Consider the following 17,586-nt stretch of genomic DNA (forward strand, 5'->3'; position numbering starts at 1 on the left):
CAGAAGTGATGTCACTGGCTGCAGACACTGACCTGAGGCTAGACAGGATGGCTGGCTTCATGCGCCACTCCCAGCTTCACCATGAGCTGCTGGTCACAGGTTCGGTGACTCAGTTACACCCACCAGGTGGGACAGATTTCACTTCTTTTGTAAGAGATATTTCTTTCTTTATTTTTGACTGTTCTGCGTCTTAATTGCACACAGGCTTCCTCAAGTTGAGGAGAGTGGTGGCTACTCTCTAGTAGCAGTGCATGGCTCTACAGCATGGGCTCAGGAGTTGTAGCACACGCGTTAGCTGCTCTGCAACATGTAGGATCTTCCCAGAACAGGGAACGAACCTGTGTCCCCAGCATTGGCAGGTGGATTCTTAACAACGGGACCACCAGGGTAGCCCAGGATGGATGTCAATTCCATGATGATAACCACAAAATATCTGTGACATGGTTCAAACAAGAAAGCATGGTGTGCATGCCTGCAATCATTTCCCAAGGTGAGGGTCCATCTCGTGCGACTTCAAAGGTGCCTTTATTTTCAAGAGGAAAAGACAAAGCCAGCATAACTCTCTTGGCCACTCCCCAATGCCAGCTCAGATTAGATCCTGGCCAGAGTCCCTAGAAACTCAGCATGGCTCAAGGCCACCAGAGATGACAGAGCAAGGAGTGAATTCCAAAACCTAACACTGTATTTGTCACCCTGGGAGATACTGAGCACAGTACAACGCATAGCACTGAGATACCAGGGGTGAAATTGAAGAAAGGCCCCTTCTTCAAGTTGCCAGTTATGAAGGGACCCTGTCTCCAGGCAGGAGGGGCCCTACTTAGATGGGCTCTCTCCAGTTTAATCAGCAGCATGGGCTTACCTGGTGGTCCAGTGAATAAAAATCCACATTGCAATGCAAGGCATACTGCTTTGATCCCTGGTCCAAGAAGATCCCATATCGGGCAGCTACGCCTGAACACCACAACTACCGAACCCAAGCTCTAGAGTCCACGAGTCCACAACTACTGAAGCCCACGTGCCCTAGAGTCTGTGCTCCGCAGCAGAGAAGCCACTGCAATGAGAAGCCCGTGCACCTCAACTAGAGTAGTCCCCGCTCTCTGCAAGTAGATAAAACCCAGGCGCAGCAACGAAGACCCAGCACAGCCAAAAAATAAATAAATAAATGTTAAAAAACCAGCACCCATCAAAAAAAAAAACTCGAGCAGCTGTGGGCAGAAAGCAGCCGACATGCAGGCTCTCAAGGGCAGGGACTTCACTCGCTCTGCAGTCACTGCAGTTCCAGCCCCACACAATGACCGGCATAGAGAAGACACTTGATCCGCTCATCACAGGATGACCGAAGCAACAAAGGAGAAGGGAAAAGACACCCACGGCGGCATCCACTCACTCACTCACCAGCCCTGGGGCGACTGATTCCCCAAAGCAGCCAGGTTCTCAAGCAACAGGAGGCTCCTCTAAATTGCACCACCCCAGCATTTTCCAGACTTGCCTGGTCGTGAAAAATAATGATTAAAATACATCAGCAAAAGGAGCCTAGTGCTTGCCCAGCGTCCAGATCCCCTGGCTCCTCTCCCGGGAGGTTCCGATGCTACCGGGCAGGGGCACCATCCCAGGGTCTGCAAGCTTAACCTGCATCCCAGGTCATTCTCGGGAAATGGATCTGGAGAATACCGGCCAGGCTGCCTACCCTTTCCCGGAGGCTGCTGACCCGGCCCACCCACCTCCCCTCTCAGTGAGAGGAGCCCGTCGGCTGGGTCATGTCAGTTTCAGTCGGCCTATTTTAAGCAACCACCTGGGAAGCAAGGTACCTGCAAGAGGGGCTGGACTTGGCGCCCAAGCTCAGGACCCTCCCACAACAGCTTATGAGCAGCACCCAGAAGTCCCGGAGGCTGCCAGCAGACAAAACTGCCAGCCGAGGCTCGTCAGCGGCTGATGGAGCTCTCTGCCTTCTTGTTGCTCGAACCTCTGACCCCTCCCTTTCAACCTGGTCACTTTTCTCAGCTGCTGACCTGCTGGGAAATGGGTGAGGCAGTGGGGCCCTACAGAGGATTCAGAATTACCTACAGATCTGTGACCCCAAGGCATCCAGGAGAACAGAAAGCTGACCCAGAGCCAACGGCTCTCACTGGAGGAAATAAAACCCAAAGTCCGTACACCTGGTCAGAGCTGGACGGAAAGTTCCCAGGGTCTGACTCAGTCGACTGTGGGCACTGCGGGCACAGGACCTGGTGATTCTCTGCCAGTCAGCGTCCAGCTCCTGCAGGTTTCATGCCTGTATCCCCTCCCATTCCTGGCACTGCCCAGGGCCCCGCCTGGCCACACCACTGTTGCACTGGGACCACACACCTGCAACCAGACTCAGCAGATACAAGCCTCTTCTTTCTTTTACAAGGGGTCGGGGTGGGTGGATTTCTATCCCTCCAACACTGGTCTGGGCGTGCTAACCTTGTCCTCAGTCAGGCGGCCCCCAGACCTGTGAGGAAGTAGCTTGGTGCCCATCCCGCCACCCTGAGAGGCTCGGCTCCCATCACCACCTCCGAAGCCCCTGTGTCCCCGAGGTCAAAGCCAGGGCCCAGCCCCTCCAGGAAGTGTCTGTGGACAACCTCAGTGCAGTCTTTGTCCCTGGGACCTCTCCTCCCTTAAGACCCTTGGCATCAATGATATCCCCAGGGCACAGCGGGCAGACAGGCAGTCCTGGGAGGTCAGGCGCCCCAGTTTCCTCTTTCTACTGCTTCTCTCCTCCACACCCTCTACCCTTGACTTTGCCCAGGGTTAGAACCTGATTGACAGACTGACTGAAGGACTTCGCTCTTCACAGCCAGAATTAAGTAGCCTACCCAAGACAGCTTCCAAGGCCCAGGGAACTTTCCAGACCTGTCTCCACTCCCCTGGAAGGGGAGAGAAAGCTCAGTCTACACCCCAGGGATCAGCTGACAGCTCGCCAAGCTCTCTGGTGTCAGCCACCCCGCCACGTGCTACACCTCCAGCATCTCACTTTAGAGCCTCCTGGCCTCTTCCTCCCCCAGTCCTCAGTTAAATGAACCCCCTCTTTTGTAATTTCAAGCAGAGAATTCTATCTCAGATGGGCTCCAAGATTCATAACAGAGCAGCTCCCCTCAATACCACCAGTCTCTTTGATCCCACAAACGTTGCCCCTACTGTGTCCTTTTTTGGTCAGAAACCCTCTTCCTGGCCCAGCCACGCCCGCCTTTCTCCTGTCACCTGACTGGGAGCAGAAGTATCTGCCTGCAGGGGCTAACCAGGCACATTCTCCCAGAAGCTAAACCAGAAAGAAACTGAACAGGAAACTAAAAAACTGACTAGACTAAGAAGCTAACAAATGAGAAACTGAAGACAGAGGTGAAAGCGGCACCATGTAATTTCTTTTCATCTTTCTTGACTTTTTTTCTGAGCCCACATTCCAGTCTCATGGGACAGTGCTTTTTTTAGTCATTAACACTTTTGTTGAGATCACTGTAAATTCAAATGCAGTCGTAAGAAATAATACCAAGATCCCTTGTACGCTTCACCCACTCTCCCTCAATGGTAACATCTCATAAGACTATAACACCGCGACACTGCTATAACCCAGAGATCTGATTCAGATTTCCCATTTTACTTGTACTCATTATTAAGTTCCATAAGATTTCAACACTGGTGTACATCTCTGTATCTGTCTGTGTGTCTACCAACAGTCAGGATCCTGAACCAAGACTTCCCTGGCAGCCCAGTGGCTAAGACTCCTTGTTTTCAACGCAGCAGGCATGGATTCAACCCCACAGACTGTAACCCGCCAGACTCCTCTGTCCATCAGATTCTCCAGACAAGAATACTGGACTGGGCTGCCATTTCCTTCTCCAGGGAATCTTCCTGATGCGGGGATCGAACCCAAGTCTCCTGCATTAAAGACAAATTCTTTACCATCTGAGCCACCAGGAAGGCCCCAGGAATGTTAGAAAAGTGAAAGTGTTAGTTGCTCAGTTGTGTCCAACTCTTTGCTACCCTATGGACTGCAGCCCGCCAGGCTCCTCTGTCCATGGGATTCTCCAGGCACGACTGCCGGAGGGGGTTGCCATTTCCTTCTCCAGGGCCAGGAACATGAGCTCAACTACAAATCTAGCAGTTTGGGAGAAAGCACTGAATATGCTAACAACAAAGCCCCATCACCAGGGAGAGGCCTGAAGGCCCCAGTCCATGATTACAAACCGTGCAAGGACAGAGCAAGGAGAGACCTGAGAACCGTGTTCTCCAGTCCCTCCCCCGGGGGGCCACCCTTTCTGAGGGAAATAGCTTTTTCGGCTAGGGCCAGCGTTACAAAGTTCTCCCTTCCCCCAGGGCGCTCAGCATCACAATAGCCCAGCATATTAGCATTGCAATAGAACCAGCCTCATTTCTCCCAGCTCCTCCAGCTCCAAGCAGCTACAGAAACACTCCTCTGGGTCTGCTCTTTGTCCAGCTCAAATGCTCAACTCAACCAACCGTTCAAACTGTTTCCTGAACCTCTGGTCATGTGGTGCCACTTCACAGGAGCAATGTTCCCATTAAGACCTGGAACCCAGAATTCAGCAGCAGAATTCAAAGGGGTCAGGGCTGTTCGTCAATTTCTTCCCCTAGCCCCTTGGCTCTGTTTCCATTCATTGTTCCACAACACAGGCAATTAGCACACACAAACACCACAAATAAAATAACAATACAGAATGACACATTCACTTGATGAAACTTGACACAGCAATCAAGAATAGTTTTTCAAAGAGTAGGTAATAAAGTGGAAAAAACTCTCTAAAATACAATGTTAAGTGAAGAAAAACAAACTCAGTGTCGGGCCCTTCCCACCCTTCCAAACTCCCCCTTGGGTGCCTCCTCTGAGAAGCTCCCCAGGAAAGCCCTGCCCCTTCCGGTCTCCCCAACGTCGCAAGCACTGCTCCAGTCATCTCAAGTTCAACCACCTGCTCCTTAAGGATGGAGGTGGGGAGCGGGAGGGATCCATGTCTTGTTCCACAATCCTAGCATGCATAAAGATCTGTAATAAATGTGTGATGAATAGTTCATTACAACCATGCCTTTAGCTGCAGAACAGGAAGAACATTATGATTCCATTTGGGAGAGAATACATGTACACACATATATTAATATGCACAGAAGTATTGGTTCATGCATAAAAGATTGTGGGGGAATAGAATCCAAACTATTTATAGGGGTTATGAAACCTGGGGGAGAGAATTTCACAGGAATTTCACTGTGTATATTTCTACACTGCTCAATTTTAAGAGTCCTGAGGCACCCCTGGTGGTCCAATGGTTAAGAATCTGCCTACCAATGAAGGAGACACAGGTTCCATCCACAGGTTCGATCCCTAGTCCGGGAAGATCCCACGTGCAGTGGAGCAACTAAACCCGTGCGTCAAAACTACTGAGCCCCCATGTGCTACTGAATCCCGCTCGCCCCAGAGCCCGTGCTCCGCACCAAGAGAATTCACCGCAATGAGAAGTCTGCACACCACACGAAGAGCAGCCCCTGCTTGCCGCAACTAGAGAAAACCTGCAGAGCCAAAAATAAATAAAAGTCCTTTCCTCACTTCAATCATCAGAAAAAAGAAAGCAACTTTTTAATAGAAAATATTACAGGCAATACCAAGATATTAAAAAGCCTCTCTAGAGAATTCCCTGGCGGTCCAGCGGTTAGGACTGCACGCTTTCACTGCTGAGGGCCTGGGTTCAACCCCTGGTCAGGGAACTAAGATCCCACAAGCCGTGCGGTGTGGCCAAAAATAAATAAAACGTGAAAATAACTGTTTAAAGTATGACCAAGTAAAAACAGTGGGGAGATTTACTTGACATTTTAGGGAGACACATTACAGGCCTGGCTTCGTCAACTCAAAACTCTGGGTCTGCCGTGGCGCCCTGCTGGCTCCTTGGACTCCTCCGGTCCCAGCAGTGGGAGGCTGAAGGCTTGGCGTCTGCAGTCAGGGTGGTGTGCTCACTCTCAGCAAAGCCGGACAGAGTGCTATGCTGCACGGCCTCTCCGGCAGGCAGCCCAGGGCCTTCTGACTCATGATTAAGTCATATCCCAGGTGTCGGCCTTTCCCTCCCAGTAGGATGCCACCAACAGAGCCGATTTCTCCAAGACCATGTCAGAGCTGTTCCGATATAAGAAACGACACAGGAAGGATGCAGGGGCAGCCCCAAGCCCTGAGCGACTTGGGTGCGTGAGGGCTCCCTCTTGGGCACAGCTGTGCGGCAAGGCACCCATTCCTCCCGCCTGCAGTCCTCCACTGGGCCCAGCAGACAGGAGGCTGAGACACCTGCCAGAACATACACTGCTCATGGACAACAACACGCTAGGTAAAACCCCTGGACGTGGCACAGACTGCACAGAGCACGCAAAACACAAACAACCTGATTTGTTTCCTCTGGCAGGTGAAGTTCTTCTATTTTAAAATTCCCATTTTGGGCTTCCCTGGTATCGAATCTGCCTGCCGATGCAGGGTTTGATCCCTGGTCAGGGAAGATCCCACACGGAGCAGGGCAACTAAGACCTTTCCCACAACTACAGAGCCTGTGCTCTAGAGCCGGGGAGTGGAAACTACTGAAGCCCACGCGCCCTTGAGCTGGTGCTCCGCAACAAGAGAAGCCACCGCAATGAGAAATCCGTGCAGCACAGCGAAGAGCAGCCCCCGCTCGCCGCAACTAGAGAAAAGCCCGCACAGCAACGAAGACCCAGCACAGCCAAAAATAAATAAATTAAAAAAAAATTTTTTTAATTCCCATAATGATTTTTAACCATGCGTATCCTAACCAAAAGCTACATTTTCAGCGTCATCTCCAGTCAGTCTCCTGGTTTACCAGGTGAGGTTCACCAAGCTCATCAAAGCAGAAACAAGGCGGATGGTGAGAGGCCGGCATTGGACCCATGCTGGCACCTGGTGCTCAGGACTCTGTCCAACCACGCGTTCCTGGGCTTTGCTGGGAATGTACGTCAATCACCCACGCTTCGGAATACAACTGTACAATGGCTTTGCGGTTAAGGCCGTAGACTTTGAAGTCGCACAAATCTAGGTTTGAACTCTCACTCTGCCTCTAACTGCCTTTCAGCCATTCCATTCCGTTCAGTTCTGTCACTCATTCATGTTCGACTCTTGGCAAGCCCATGGACTGCAGCACTCCAGGCTTCCCTGTCCATCACCAACTCCTGGAGCTTGCTCAAACTCACGTCCATTGAGTCGGGGATGCCATCCAACCATCTCATCCTCTGTCGTTCCCTTCTCCTCCTGCCTTCAATCTTGCCCAGCATCAGAATCTTTTCCAATGAGTCAGTTCTCTGCATCAGGTGGCCAAAAGCATCAGTCCTTTCAAAGAACTTTCAGGACTGATTTCCTTTAGGATTGACTGGTTGGATCTCCTTGCAGTCCAAGGGATTCTCAAGAGTCTTCTCCAACAACACACTTCAAAAGCATCAACTCTTCGGCACTTAGATTTCTTTATGGTCCAACTCTCATATCCATACATGACTACTGGAAAAACCATAGCTTTGACTAGACAGACCTTTGTTGGCAAAGTAATATCTCTGCTTATTAATATGCTTTCTAGGTTGGTCATAGCTTTTCTCCCAAGGAGCAAGTGTCTTTTAAATTCATAGCTGCAGTCACCATCTGCAGTGATTCTGGAGCCCCCAAAAATAAAGTCTCTCACTGTTTCCATCGTTTCCCCATCTGTTTGCCATGAACTGATGGGACAGGATGCCATGATCTGTGGTTTTTGAATATTGAGTTTTAAGTCAGCTTCTTTACTCTCCTCTTTCACCTTCATCAAGAGGTTCTTTAGTTCCTCTTCACTTTCTGCCATTAGAATGGTATTATCTACATATCTGAGGTTGTTGATATTTTTCCTGGCAATCTTGATTCTAGCTTGTGCTTCTTCCAGCCTGGCATTTTGCATGATGTACTCTGTATATACTCAGAGAAGGCAGTGGCACCCCACTCCAGTACTCTTGCCTGGAAAATCCCATGGGCAGAGAAGCCTGGTAGGCTGCAGTCCATCAGGTCGCTAAGAGTCGGACACGACTGAGTGACTTCACTTTCACTCCATATATAAGTTAAATATTCAGGGTGACAATATACAGCCTTTACGTACTCCTTTCCTAATTGGGAACCAGTCTGTTGTTCCATGTCCGAACCTACCTTTTTCAGGAGGCAGTTAAGGTAGTCTGGTATTCCCATCTCTTAAAGAATTTTTCACAATTTGTTGTGATCTACACAATCAATGGCTTTGGCATAATCAATAAAGCAGAAGTAGATGTTTTTCTGGAACTCTCTTGCTTTTTCATTGATCCAATGGATATTGGCAATTTGATCTCTGGTTCCTCTGCCTTTTCTAAATCTAGCTTGAACATTCAGAATTTCACAGTTCTCGTACTATGGAAGCTTGGCTTGGAGAATTTTGAACATTACTTTGCTAGCAAGTAAGATGACTGCAATTGTGCGGTAGTTTGAACATTCTTTGGCATTGCCTTTCTTTGGGATTGGGCCATTATGCAAACCTTTTGAATCTCAGTACTGCCATCTGTGGGGGCTTCCCAGGTGGTGCAGTGGTAAACAATTCACCTCCCAAGGCAGGAGACGCAAGAGACACAGATTTGATCCCTGGTGGGGAAGATCCCCTGGAGGAGGAGATGGCAATCCACTCCGGTATTCTTCCTTGGAGACTCCCATGGACAAAGGAACCTGGTGGGCTACAGTCCATGGGGTCACAAAGAATCAGACAGGACTGAGCAACTGAACACACGCGCACACACATGGTCATCTATAAACTAGGCATTTTTCTCCTATAGTTGCTGTGAGGATAAGGAAGGAATAAACCAAAGTGCTCATATTGAGTGATGGGTAGTAATGACTGTCATCCTATTCTTCTTCACCTTTCACCACCATCACCACCAACTCAAGAGAACAAAGGATCCAAGATTCTGAGCCGTTAGTCAACCATCACAAGGACTCTAAAGATTCTGTTGCTAAGCCCAGAAGAACAAGCAAATTCTGAAAACATGAGCTTCCAAGATGGAATTCTCAGTAGGAATCTGCTTCTAGAAAAGTTCTTAGCAAAGAAAAAAGGGCAAATACTGCCCACGAACATTGAGCAAACCCCAAACACTCTTCTCACCACTGCCAGGCAGGGTGAGAGTTCCATGAGCCTCTCAGAAATTCCCAGTGACCCTTCCTATACTGCTGCTGCTGCTGCTGCTGCTGCTAAGTCACTTCAGTCGTGTCTGACTCTGTGTGACCCCATAGACGGAAGCCCACCAGGCTCCCCCTTCCCTGGGATTCTCTAGGCAAGAACACTGGAGTGGGTTGCCATTTCCTTCTCCAATGTGTGAAAGTAAAAAGTGAAAGTGAAGTCGCTCAGTCGTGTCCGACCCTTAGCGACCCCATGGACTGCATCCTACCAGGCTCCTCCATCCATGGGATTTTCTAGGCAATAGTACTGGAGTGGCTTGCCATTGCCTTCTCCGCTTCCTATACTACCAAATGGTAATTATAAATGTGTTAAGTCCCAGAAAGTCCCAAGAAGAAAAATCCATTTTCTTACCAAATCAAATCAGCTCTTACCCTAAGGGCTTTATCCCTTCCTGAGCCCACTGGGCTACTAGCCCTGTCTTTCACTGAGGCAGTCCGAGTGGAATACAGCAAAGCCAGACTGCTTGGGTTCAAATCCTGATGTCACCACTGTTTCGCTCCGTGACCTTAGGCAAGTTATTTAGCTTCTCTGTGCTCCACTTCCTTCACTTATAAAAGGATAACAAAGTACTGACGCTAAGAGGTGTAATACAAGGTCCATGCTCAATGAACTCAGCAATGATTAGTACTGGAAACACTCCAGCAGCATGCATGTGGCCAGAAGCCACATCTCTGGGGCCTGGGCTCCTTGGGGGCTTGTCACACAGTCACTACTTTTCTAAGAATAGACTTTCTCTTTTAGGAGACGTGAGCCAAGAGCCTGGGCAGAACCACAGGCCAGAGAAGGAGCTGGCACCAGGGGAACTCCAGAATCACGGCCACCACAGACCACAGCTGGCCGCCAGAGGCTCAGGTGTGGGGGTAGGAAGGGGCTGTGATGAGATGCACCCCACCAAGGAGCCAGCTCATGGCGGCTCCCAGGGGTGTGCAGGCGACACAGCCTTCTTCTTTGGGCAGCTGTCAAGCTAGTGTCATCTTCCCTTACCCTCAGTTTTCCCGTGTCCTAAGTGAAGGCCACGGATTTCCAGGTCTTTCCAGGAGCGAGGTGGAGGGAAGGCTGGGTAAGAGCTGAGGAACACAGGCTTCCTGTCCATTCACAGCACCCAGGTCTCAGTAGCCCCCCAAACCCCACCACACACACCTCCCAGCCCAGGGCCTTCCCCTTCCGGAGGGGCCAGCACAGAACCGAGAAAGAAGGAAGTGCTTAAAGTTCTATTTTGTGTGGTTGGAGGGAGAAAGGGTGGAGTAGCCGGTCTCAGCACCATTTCCCTTTCTCAGAAGGACCTTGTTCATAGAAGCCGAGTAAAGAGAGGAGAAATAAAGACTGGAAGAGGGTCTCCATCACTGGGGAGACATCCCCTGTGTTCTGGAGGCAGGCCACACACCTGTACACCAGGCTGCACCTTATAAAGGGCTTGCATGTAAATTATCCCTTTTAATCTTTGCAACAAGCCTGTAACATACATATCATTCTTATAGAAACTGAAGCATAGAAAGATCATGTAACATCTCTGAGATCACCTGGAGGGAAAGCAGTGGCACCAGGTCTTGGCTCCACATTAAATATTCCTGTCACCATGTCGCAGGTGGCTCTGGCTATAATTCACCTACCCTGGTCCTTCAAGCCTGAGTCAGACACCCTTCCTAAGTGGCCCCCCAGCTTCTCTAGAACCCAGTTCTTACCATGAAGAATCAAATCTCTCTATGCTACACTATGGCATCACTGATTCAATGGACATGAGTTTGAGCATACGCTGGCAGATGGTGAATGACAGAGGAGCCTGGTGCGCTGCAGCCCGTGGAATCGCAGAATCAGATACAAGTGAGCAACTCAACCATAGTAACGGCGCTGCGCTATACTGGGCGGTTCCTGAAGGCAGAGATTGTGTGGCTGTGCTCTCCTTCAGGACTGCTGCCCAGGGCCTGGCGCTTGCTCTGTCGATGGGCACCTAATAACTATCTGTCATGTGGATGACCGACTAACAAAGAGAGGAGACCCTGAGAATAGCCAGAGCTGCAGAACCTTACCCCCGAGACATCTGATTTTGACCCCACCAAATCTGCTCTCCTAATCCTGGTCTCTGCGTGCCGAGGGACACTGAGTCTCACCCAGGCAACACCAACTTGAGAAAGAACCAAGGACTCCTTCCAAGCAGCTGCCTGGCCACCATCTAAGGTCCGACTGGGGCCAAGACACCCAGTGAGGCAGTCTTCCCAGCAATCATCAATGACCGTGATAACTGACACTCACGCCCCTGCTCTCATGCAGGCTGGGCTCACAGTCCCCAGACAGGACACGTCCATTAGGGCTCTGGAAACACTAGGGAACACATACTCCCCCTTAATAGTAATAGGATCAGGTGGAGGGGGCACAGGGGCCAGAGTCATCAGCTTGGGAAAGAGACGGCCAGATCCAAGCATCACCAAACAGAACATTTCTCCCTCCACGAAGGGATGGAAGAGGCCAGGAGCAAGGAACTCAAAAGCAACAGTGCTCCTGAGGGGCTCAGCGTGACCTACACTGGCTCTGCTCAGGCACAGGACAAACCCAGGGGCAGCGGCTGCACTCCTGGTTAGAAGACAAGCCAAGGCGGAGTCCGCAGACCCCAGCTGCAAACACGGCAGAGTGATCTGGAGCGTGAGAGAGCTGGGGAAGCATGAAGCAGGAAGGCACTCGGGAAGACTTCCTGGAGAAACTGAAATGAGCTTTGGGCATAGCAAGCTACTTCCTTCAGGACAGTGTTAAACAACCGCTCAGTCTGACTCTCTGCCACCGCGTGGACTTTAGCTCACCAGGCTCCTCTGTCCATGGGATTCGCTGGGCAAGAATACTGCAGTGGGTAGTCATTTCCTTCTCCAAAAGATCTTCCCATCCCAGGGATTGAACCTGGGTTTCCTGCATTGTAGGCAGATTCTTTGCTGTCTGAGCCACCAGGGGAGCCCAGAGTCACATCTAATTTTCATGCACATCTCTCAGCATGGCTCTCAAGAGCGTAAGGGCCTCCAGGGAAATAACCAGATCTTATTTGTCTTTGACCCCGGCGCAAGTCCAGGACAAGGTACTGCCGGTTCCAAGGAGCTTGGCAGGAGGAAAGATGGAGTGATCCACGTGGGAGAAAATGGCAGAATTAACATGGGGAATGGATGAGCTTCACGGAAAGTGAGAAATGAGGAGGGACCAAATGGGAAGGAAGTGAGGGCTGACGGGTGGCCATGGGAGCGCAAAGGCCACTGTGGCATGTGGGCAGTGTCAGCTGGAGAGGGTCCCTGAAAGGGAAGTGAGGAAGAGGGAGGGAAGAAAAACAGTCCTGAAATAACACCACCAGACAGCGGGCTCTCTGCTGAGAAGGCAAGATTCTAGAGCTCCTATAACAGGCAATTATCAGGGATTCACAAACATGGGAATTATGGAAAGGAAACAGAGGCCGGCCACTCGGCTGCATCGGCCGCCAGCAGGGCAGACAACCGGCCACAGACCCCAGCCTCCAGACTGGGCGCTGAGTCCTGCTTCCTCCCTCACAGGGTGGACAAGTGGAGAAAACAGAGTGCCCACCTCAGTTGCGATGGTGGCTCAGAGCACCAGGGCAGACCCAGAATCTCGTCTTTGGCAAGCTCCCTCAGTCCGCGCGCCACTGGAGAAATGGACTGGTCGGTGAGACCTCCCAAATCAGGCCCAATGTGGGCCCAACCGCCGAGTGCGGGCCAGTAGAAGAGCTCACTGGCCCCAGGATCCCGGGAGAGAGGGGGACAGGCCCATGTTTGCAGAGCCCATAACAGCTCCCACGTCTCAGCAGTCCTGGGAGCCCCACTACAGGGAGGTGGAGGCCTGGCTGCCAGTCCTGCCTAGGCACTGCCCCCTAGGGTGCCCTTTTACTGCCATCAGTAAAGAAACTAACAACCCATTTCCACTCTCTATGGTAAGATTTAATGTTTTCAAGTTCCCGACTCATTAGAAAAGACGCTGAGGCTGGGAAAGATTGAAGGCAGGAGGAGAAGCGGGGGAGACAGAGGATGAGATGGTTGGATGGCATCACCAACCCAATGGACATGAGTTTGAGCAAGCTCCAGGAGATGGTGAAGGACAGGGAAGCCTGGCGTCCTGCAGTGCATGGGGTCACAAAGAGTCAGACACGACTGAGCCGGACAGGGCTGAGCGACTGAGCAACAGCGACAAAGATTCTTTCCGCCACACGAGAGCTCCCTGCTTCAGGGTCTCAAGTTCAAGACACAGGTTCCCACTTCCTTACAAAGGGCTCCATCCGCCTTCCGAGAAGACCAAGCAAGCCCCACCCTGGAGTCCTAAGCTCCAGGTTCTATGGCAACCGAAGTTCTGGGCTCCCGGTTGCCCTCTGCCCGGGGGGCTCAGATGCCTTCTGGCCAGCAAGACAAGAGCAAATTCCCGCAGAGGCCAAGGATTCCAGAACGCCAGAGCCGCTTGGAAACTTCCCTCCCCGACCCAAACCCCCTCTCGCAGCCTGCGCCGCGGCTTCCTTCCCGAGGCGCACGGACAGCGCGGAGATAACCAGGTGCCGAGACGAGCGCACTTCCAGGCCAGGGAGCGGCCCGGGGTTGGGGCGGGGGAGAGGGCCGGGGGAGGGGACCGCGGGGCTGAGCCGAAGGTCCGGCCAGGCACCCGCCAAGCAGGAAATTCCACCCGTCGGGCCGGCGCCGCGGCCACAAACCGGCAGCGCAGCGGCTCCCTCGGCCGAGACAAGCGCGGCGCTGCCGGTTCCCCGGTCCCCCTGGCTCCCCCGGCGCCCCAACACCCCCCGATTCCCTGGACCCCCGGCCGCCCCTGGCAGCGCCCCGACCCCCGAGCCCCCGCGCATCCCGCCTGGACGGCGCCCGCGCCGCCCACCTCCGGCCGCGAGGTGTACTTGAGTCCAGCGCCGAGGCCACCGGAGCCGCCTGCGCCCCTGCGCGCCCGCTCGCTCTTCATGGTCCCGGAGGCCGTGGGGCTCTGGCCATCGCCGAGGGGCCGGGGCCGGGGCGCGAGACGGGCCTCGCTCAGATCGCAGGCCCAGCGCTCCGGCCGCCCAGGCTCTGCCCGGCCCTTCCTGTCGCGCGCAGGTAGTTTCAGGGTGTGGCTCCCGGTCGCCCCGCCCCGCCCGCCGCGCCGCCGCACCTTCCCGGCCCGGGCCCTCCCCCATCTCGGCCCTCCCCTCCCCCAGTCCCCACCCCCACCCGCCCCCACCCCCCGGGCTCGCGGCTGCCTCCTCCCCAAGGAACCGGGAAGCCCGGCCACCTCCTGGAGGCGGTGGAGCCGCCAGGCTGACTACCTGCCCGGTGGTGGCCCTCGGCTTGCACTGTGCCCCGCACCGAACAGGCCCGCGGGAAGGACCGAGCGATGGCGAAACTTAACCCCCCTGCCCTCTTCCTCGCCTAGAAGTGGCCCTTTCCGCTGGAACACAGCCTCCCAGCCGCCTCTCGGAGGCCCGCCACGATTTCCCTCCGTCCCTGCCTCCCTCCGTCTTCAAGCTCTCCCCACCTAGCTCCACATCCAGGTCCCACGCAGAACCCCTCCAAACCCAAACAAAACCCAGGACCGCCCCGGGCCGGCCTGCCGCTCCAGCCACTGCCCTCGGCTCCCTCTTGCCAGTAGCTGCCCGCCCAGCCCTCCCCAAGTTCCTCAACCCCGTGCCCTCTTCTCTGTTCCGGGCTCATCACCCATCTGCAGCATCTGATACCCATAGATCTGGGCCTCCAATGCCCACCTTCCCTGGATTTTAGTCCTACATTCTTGCCCCTAAACATCAAAGTTCCTAAAGCTCTCTCTTTCAGCCTCTTTTTCCTCTACACTTTATCAGCAACTCATCTTGTGGTTTCAAGGAGGTAAATCTGGGATTTCCCTGGTGACCCAGTGGCTAAGATTCAGGGGGCCAGGGTTGATCCCTGGTCAGAGAACTAGATCCCACATGCTGCATTTAAGACCTGGCGAAGCCAAATAAATATTTTTAAAAACCCACAAAGCCAACATGCCCTGCATTGTTAAAATAACTTAAAAAGGAGGTGAGTCTGCCTTCCTAGCATTGACATCACAGAAGAGTGGCAATCTGGCATTAAGAGTTCTTTGGGAACTTCTCCATGCTCTACTGGTATTACACAGTCAAGAACTAATACTGAGCACAGACTGTGTGCTGAGCATTGCTTTAGGTATTGCGAGACAAGAGTAAACAAAATAAAAGCCCTGCTTTGCAGCCACCAAAGGTCCGTCTGGTCAAAGCTGTGGTTTTTCCAATGGTCGTCTATGGATGTGAGACTTGGACCGTAAAGAAAGCTGAGCGCTGAAGAATTGATGCTTTTGAACTGTGGTGTTGGAGAAGACTCTTAAGAGTCCTTTGGACTGCAAGGAGATCCAACCAGTCAATACTAAAAGAAATCAGTCCTGAATATTCATTGGAAGGACTGATGCTGAAACTGAAACTCCTGATGCAGAGAACTGACTCATTTGAAAAGACCCTGATGCTGGGAAAGATTGAAGGCAGGAGGAGAAGGGGACGACAGAGGATGAGATGGTTGGATGGCATCCCCGACTCAATGGACATGAGTTGGAGTAGGCTCAGGAGTTGATGATGGACAGAGAAGCCTGATATGCTGCAGTCCATGGCGTCTCAAAGAGTTGGACACGACTGAGCGACTGAACTAAACTGAACTGAACTTGCACTCAGCAAGCTCCAAACGTCCTTCCCAGACCCAGACTTGTCCCTCTTGCACTGTTTCCTCTAATATGATCATTCTCCTAGGCTCCAAACCTGGGAGTCATCTCTGACTCTCCACCCTCCTTTGCATCTCGCATGTAATTTGTTCCAGACCTCACCAAGTCTTTCTCTTAAGCAGATGATGTGTAGGGTCCTCTCTTTCCTCTCCATTCAGAGGATCCCACTCCAAGCTCTTAGCCACATTTGCCTGGATGTGAAAGTGAAAGTCACTCAGTCGTGTCCAACTCTGTGCGACCCTCGGGGACTATACAGTCCATGGAATTCGCCAGGTCAGAATACTGAAGTGGGTAGCCTTTCCCTCCTCCAGGGGATCTTCCCAAGCCAGGGATCGAACCCAGGTCTCCCTCATTGCAGGCGGATTCTTTTTGCCTGCATTAGTGCAAGAATCAAATGGAGAATGTCCCCACTGTGTCCATGGAGAGAAGCCGTGGTGCCGCGCTCTGGCCTGAGGCACTGGGGCACCTAGACAGAGAGGATGTCAGCTCCATTAGTCCGGGCCACTGTCCGGACAGTGGACATGAGCAAGAAGACACCTTCAGAAGTAAATAAGATAAAGCAACTTCTTAAAGATAAGCCTGAGGACTTTTCCTGCTGGTCCAGTGGCTAAGACTTCACACTGACAGTACAGAGGATCCAGGTTCAATCCCTCATCAGGGAACTAGATTCCACAAGCCACAATGGAAAAAGATCTTGCATGCCCCAACTAAGACCTGGTATAAATAAATAAATAAATATATATATATATATTTTTTTATAAAGATAAGCCTGAACACATAGTTTTGAAAGTTGGTGTCAGGGGTTGTAATGGCCTTTCCTACATGCTAGAATACAAAGACAAAAGGAAACTGTGAGGAAGAAATTGTTCAAGGTGGAGTCAGACTGTTCATCAAGAAGAAAGCACAGCTAGCACTCTTAGAAACAGAAACGGACAATGCTGAAGACACATTGTTTGTATTCAATAACCCAAACGTCAAAGGAAGGTGTGGCTGCCAAGAAAACTTAATATTTGACTCTTCAGGACCATGCAGTCTGTGGGCCCCAGGAGAACTGCAGAAGCTCCAAGGTTTATTGAAGGAACCACGTGACTGTCACATGCTTAAGGTTTGCAGTATCTGGCCACCCCACAAGGAGAACAAAGTGATGCATTTAAAAATAATAATAATAAGCCAATGGATCTCCTGCCTCCAGTTTGGCCACCCTTTTTTCTCTCCTACACACAGCAGTCAGGTCACTCATCCTACACCACAGCTCCTTTAAAACCCTCAGCATTGGACTTCCCTGGTGGTCCAGTGGTTGGGAATCTGCCTGCCAATGCAGGGGACACGGGTTCAATCCCTGATCCAGGAAGATTCCACATGTCAGAGATTCCATAGCTAAGTCAGTATGCCTCAACTCCTGAGCCCACAGAGAGCCCGAGAGCTGCAGCAAAGAGCAGTGCGGACAGTAAATAAATAAACGAAGCCCACAGTGTCTCCTGGGTCAGATCCTGGACCTCCTTGCCTGGCCGTCACAGTGTGACCTGTCTTCCTTTGGTAACTCGCCTCCCAGCACTCCTACTGGGATCCCTCCTCTGCAGCCAGAATTCCCCACTAGCTCTCTTCCTAATGCTTCTCACCCTCTGGAAGCCATTCTCCTTCACAG

General features: G+C 52.1%; 1 protein-coding gene across 1 annotated transcript in view; it reads right to left on the reverse strand.

Annotated features, from left to right (window-relative positions):
• ST14 (ST14 transmembrane serine protease matriptase) overlaps positions 1-14,307 on the reverse strand; it is a 37,921-nt gene extending 23,614 nt beyond the window's left edge. The window contains exon 1 of the mRNA XM_055415859.2: positions 14,085-14,307. Within this exon, the coding sequence (XP_055271834.2) occupies positions 14,085-14,165 (81 nt within the window). The 5' untranslated portion in view covers positions 14,166-14,307. The remainder of the gene's footprint in view (positions 1-14,084) is intronic.
• Between the last annotated feature and the right edge of the window lie 3,279 nt (positions 14,308-17,586).

Source organism: Moschus berezovskii, chromosome 25 (assembly GCF_049115385.1).
Source record: "Moschus berezovskii isolate FMDL1 chromosome 25, NW_MosBer_1.0, whole genome shotgun sequence".
Taxonomy (NCBI): domain Eukaryota; kingdom Metazoa; phylum Chordata; class Mammalia; order Artiodactyla; family Moschidae; genus Moschus; species Moschus berezovskii.